Source organism: Coenobita brevimanus, chromosome 44 (assembly GCF_032717465.1).
Source record: "Coenobita brevimanus isolate Jiangsu-jjx chromosome 44, ASM3271746v2, whole genome shotgun sequence".
Taxonomy (NCBI): domain Eukaryota; kingdom Metazoa; phylum Arthropoda; class Malacostraca; order Decapoda; family Coenobitidae; genus Coenobita; species Coenobita brevimanus.
Genome location: NC_136997.1, coordinates 45,730,293 through 45,735,563, shown reverse-complemented (window position 1 = coordinate 45,735,563; position 5,271 = coordinate 45,730,293). Strand labels below are relative to the sequence as shown.

At 42.3% G+C, this 5,271-nt stretch overlaps 1 protein-coding gene across 1 annotated transcript; it reads left to right on the top strand.

Annotated features, from left to right (window-relative positions):
• Window positions 1-3,312, top strand: LOC145398141 (pyridoxal phosphate phosphatase PHOSPHO2-like). The gene is made up of 2 exons (XM_080271085.1): window positions 1-198; window positions 1,927-3,312. The coding sequence occupies exons 1-2, from the start codon at window positions 64-66 to the stop codon at window positions 2,728-2,730; spliced, it is 939 nt and encodes a 312-aa protein (XP_080127211.1). The 5' UTR covers window positions 1-63; the 3' UTR covers window positions 2,731-3,312.
• The last annotated feature ends 1,959 nt before the right edge of the window (window positions 3,313-5,271 follow it).

Genomic DNA, 5,271 nt, shown 5'->3' with positions numbered 1-5,271 from the left:
GCTGCATCAGGATGATTGTTTAAAGTCGTATGTTATCTACATTGCAAGTAGTGTTGAAGGTGTATGCGGTTTAATAGACTAATGCAGACAGTGCGACATTTTTGCAAGATAACAAGACAGGTGTTTAATAAGAGGAGAGAAATTCCGAGAGAAACGGGCAGGGTGCCATTGGATTGTGGTGGCCATTCTTTTGCCAAGGTAATTTGGCTTCTGCCTAGGAGTTGACTGAGAAGGTAAATGTTTGAGCATGAGTAGTGATTTTAAAAGGTTTATCATACATGCATATGAGTTGGGAAATTCAGATAATGCCGTAGTATTTGAGTAATTCGTGAATATACTTTTGCTTTTTACGTTTTTAGGGCCATAGTCGTGCATCTGTTAAGCCTCCCCCCATTTTTTTTTGGCCAGTTGATTGCAAGTGATTCTGGGTGTTATTCAGCTCCAGCATCACTGTCGTGCTACCAGTAAGCAAACCAAGGACAGCTTTCATAACCATGCCCCTTTATGGTCATCAGCCCTTTCATGCCGTATGGCCATGGATTAGAATTAGGGTTTTTTCTTGGCACATCACAGATTTCCAACCTAACCCATGTGTAGGGTGGAAATATTAAAAAGTGAATAGCAGCAGGCCATTTTAGGCATTAACCTAGCTTCACTACATAAACCTAACCCACACCAATGCAGTTCACCTAAGCCAAGCCAATACTAACCTTATCTTAGTCGTTGGCCTCAGGGTTAGAATCAGGGTGGAAATATTGTTTTGTTTAGTTTTTTTTTTTTTTTTTTCCTACTTCCACTCATGCCTCTCTTATCTGAAAGTACATTTTTACATTCACAGTTTTGGGAATATGTTTCTTTGCAAATATTTGTTGGTGCATAAAGAGTTGGTGCTTGCATTTTCATTTTGAAAATATTCCTGAAAAATGATAGTAGGAATAGGAAAGCACCCGTTACAGAGAGTAGCCATGATAAAGTAATATGAATTTCAAAGCAGGAGTTTGCCACTCATAGCTCAGTGGGGGATAGGCCATGGTAAATTGTTTGGCGAGGCCCTGCCTGCCAGTTGGGTAAATTAACAATGCAACCCAGTTGTACTACCATCAACACAGGAAGTATGGAGTCTGGTAGTGGATGGCAGTGCTGCTTCCTTAATGTTATGAGTGCTGTTTCTCCATTGTTATTGATATATGACTGAAGTGTCATAGAACAAATGTTTGTCAGGTGAAATGCAACAAGCTACAGTACAAGGTTTTGATTGTTTTGTTATATTAGGCTATAGAGACCATTGCCATGCTAACCCAATTTCAGCTGTCTGTGTGCCAGTCTTGGATTATTTCCCTATTGAGTCCCCTGGCCCAGAGATCTCCACACAGGTCCAAAATATGTAATCTGACAGCTCTCTCCCTATCCCCTCAAGTGGAAGATAGTGGACTGCAGGAGGACAGTTTGTCTGTCATCTGTCAGGTCCACATTTCGGATGAACCCTGGTCTACATGTATTACCAGTACTACTGTGACCACTAGAATGAGACTGCCAGTGTTAAAGTTCCATCATTGCTTTCATTATTGATTTACCTGTGCCCCAAGTTTACAGTATCATTTGTATGAAAAAGGTTATACTGTACAGTAGTTTGGAATGTATTATTACATTTTTCAAGGCCTTGGCAATGCATGCACTTTTTTTTTTTTTTTTTTTCTCCACAGTGGCCACCTATATTTTGTCTGTTTTAGCTCGCATCCCTGACTAAAAATAGTACCTTGATATGCTTCATCCCTGCATGTAGCAAAAAGATTTACTGGTGCAAGTTTATTGTAGTTACTGGTAAAGTTGAAACAATATATATGAAAGCATTTTGATCCCTATAGAATATATATATATATGAGGAAAATATAGAGCATTAATGAGAGCTGCCTATACCCCTTTCAGATGGGTGATGACAAGGAGTTGAAAGTGCTGGTGGCCCTGGATTTTGACCACACGGTGATAGATGGGAACAGTGACACCCACATCTGCAAACTGGCACCAGGTGGCCAAATACCAGACCACCTCAAGGTCTTGTATCGCAAGGATGGCTGGACGCAGTACATGGCAGAGGTGTTTAAGCTCTTACACTCTGCGAAGGTCACTAGGGAGGAGATCCTGACATGTTTAACTGATATAGCACTGACCAAAGGGATGAGGGACCTGTTTACCAAGCTGCCATCACAACACACAGAGTTTATCATCATATCAGACTCCAACTCTGTCTTCATTGACCACATTCTGAAGCACCTGGGCTTGAGGGAGTTTTTCAGGGATATTTACACCAATCCAGCAGAGTTTGATGAGAGTGGGTGCCTGCGTATAAAGATGTACCACTTGCAGGACTGGTGTACTCTTAGCACAAAGAATCTGTGCAAAGGAGATATATTAGCTGACTACATTAAGGCTAGAGAGAAGGAGAATGTGCATTTTACAACTGTGGCTTACGTAGGGGATGGCACAAACGATTTCTGCCCCAGTATGCGCCTTAAACGGCAAGACATAACCTTCCCTCGTCGCGGTTACAGCCTTTATGACCACATAGCCACAATGGAGCTTGAAAAGGGGCTGGAACTGGAGTCTGAGATTTGCCCATGGGGATCTGGAAACGAAATACTGCAGAGACTTCTGGAATGTTATGATGATTTTGACTCCTCTCATTTGCCATCTCCTAGATTGAGGGACCCCAGTGCTTTCAGTGCCTTGTGATCTCAAAGGATTCTTGTTAGCTACTGGAGAGGTACCAAATATGAAAGAGGGTGGTGTGGATTTGAGGGGGAGGAGAGGATATCATTAAGAAGATTTGTTTATTGTGGCAGCTTCTCCAGGGCTAAGGCACCTGGCGATAGATAGATTTGGATAATTGGTTAGCTTTTCCTTAAGTGACTGAATGGGTAGCATAGCTCCAGGTCTCTACATGCAAGTTGAGCAGCAAAGGAGGGGATGTTGAGTGGATGGATGTCTTATTTTATTTTATTTATTGCTCCCTCATATGATTTTATGCAGATGGGGAAGAAGCTCTCAAATTTAGGGCAGTGTTCAACCCCTCACAATTAATCACTTTCTCAACCTGGCAGAGTAGTAGCATGAGTAAAGTGTAAATGACATCCTTAGGCAGAAGGTGAAGGGGTTAGCTGGAGGGCTTTGTGCACAGTAATGCTGATCCCTGCACAATGATGTATTCTTGTTAGTGCCAGGTGTTTTTATTTGACAGGTGGTCAGAAACATGATGGAACTCTTCAGTCATATATCCTGGTTATTCAGTTGTTGCTGCCTCCAGTCAGTTAAATTTAGCTTAGGTTGTACCTCATAATGAAGAGGTGTTAATTGATTTACCGGTAATTTGAATTGTAGTATTATTCATTTATAATAATCTAGTTTGAATTTTCCTTAAAGAATTTTTGTGTACAGTATAGTCATATATAAATATTGAATTTGTTCTTCTCAGAACTCAGTGCATTCTTACAGAGCCATGAAAGCTACTCTTCTGTCTTGAAGCTTAGATACTTCCTGGCAGTTTTGGAAATGGAAGTGTTGCATGAAATATTTGTATGGTAGCAGGCAACATGAAGCACACAACAAAAGAGTATGAGAAGGAAGGATACGTCTGATATCAAGGAAGGAAGGTGTTAAATGAAATATTTTTGTGATAGCTTTATGAAAACCATAATGGAAGACGGAGAAGTAGAAAGCTGTATGGGGAAGGATGAGAAAAATTAAAGTGTGCATACAATACTAACACAGGATTGTCGGTGAGCTTTTAATTGTGGTAGCGCCATTGATGATATGCCAATGGTCAGGTGATTAGAGAGATCATCTGTTGTGTGAAAAACAGTTTGATCACAGGCTGCTACAGGAACTGGTGTGATTACTTGAATTTCCATGTACAGGAGCCACCGACGTGTCTTAAAACGTCACTAATACCAGTGCACCAGTCATGAATGAGACTGCCCTAGCATGTGTTCAGTTCAAATGGTGGGCGTTGACACTAAAGCTGACTTGAAGGTGTCTGGCATATAGGGCTGCTGGGCCACAGGGAATGGGCTGTGAAGTCTTGCCTAGAATTGAACTAAAAAAAGTAAAATATATAAACTTGAGTCATACTGTCATGAGATTTTAGAGGTTCTAAAGCACTTCCATGCCAGTTTGTTTATGGATTTATGTTAATATTCTCCATACAGTTATACAGTATAGTGCCCCTTTTTTTAAAGAATGTTCTGAGTTTAATTCAGCATAACAAAGACAACTCTGACTGAAGGAAATAGAAAGAACTCTCATTTTCCCATTATATTTGCATTTACATATTTTAAGGCCATGGCAGTGAATGCACATTTCGTTTTCGTTTTCGTTTTTAAAGGCTCCAACATGCTTGCATGTGTCGGCCTTGGTCACCTAATGGCGGCTCTCCATGCTGCACGATCCATTGCAGCCTCCCTGTTCAGTCCCTTAACCCTAAGGTCACACTTAATGACCTCGTCCCATGTCTTTCTCGGTCTACCCCTCATAACCCCACCCCCAATATTAACACTTCTCACCTTCCTCACCCAACTATCATCCCCCATCCTCTCCACATGTCCAAACCACCTCAATCTACCTCTCCTCATCACAACACCAATACACTCCAGTCCCATCCTACCTCTCAACTCTTCCATTGTAAACCCAGCCCCTCCAGGCCTTGGACGCAGGGACGCACTGCACATCCACCTAATCATTGTCATTTCTGTACGTCTGAGCCGGCGAATGTCTTCCTCTCCTTCACTGCCCAGGTCTCACTGCCATACAGCATTACACTCCTAACACACGCTGCATACAAAGACCCCTTAGCACGTAGGGAGAGCCCCCTCAATGTCAGGAGAGGCAAGAGCTCCCTGAACTTCTTCCAACCACTTCTCACCCTAGCCACAGAGCTAGCTCCAGCCCCACCTCCAGCACACAACATGTCTCCTAAATAACAAAACTCTTCCACACACTCAAGAGATTCACCAGCAAGTTCAATTCTTTCACGTCTGACGATCTCCACCTGCTCACCCGGCACGCCGTACACATAAAATCAGCATTATCTCGCAGTCTACCTCTGATACCACTACATCTCTTATGCACCCATTTATCACACACACCGCACAAGATGGAATTACTTCCCACGCCCTTGTGGCAAACTGCACATGGCCACTCTCCCTCGTCTTTGACAGTACCGCCACCAACCCTAGATATCATCACTTTTGTTTTATCTGCATTTACCCTTAAACCCTT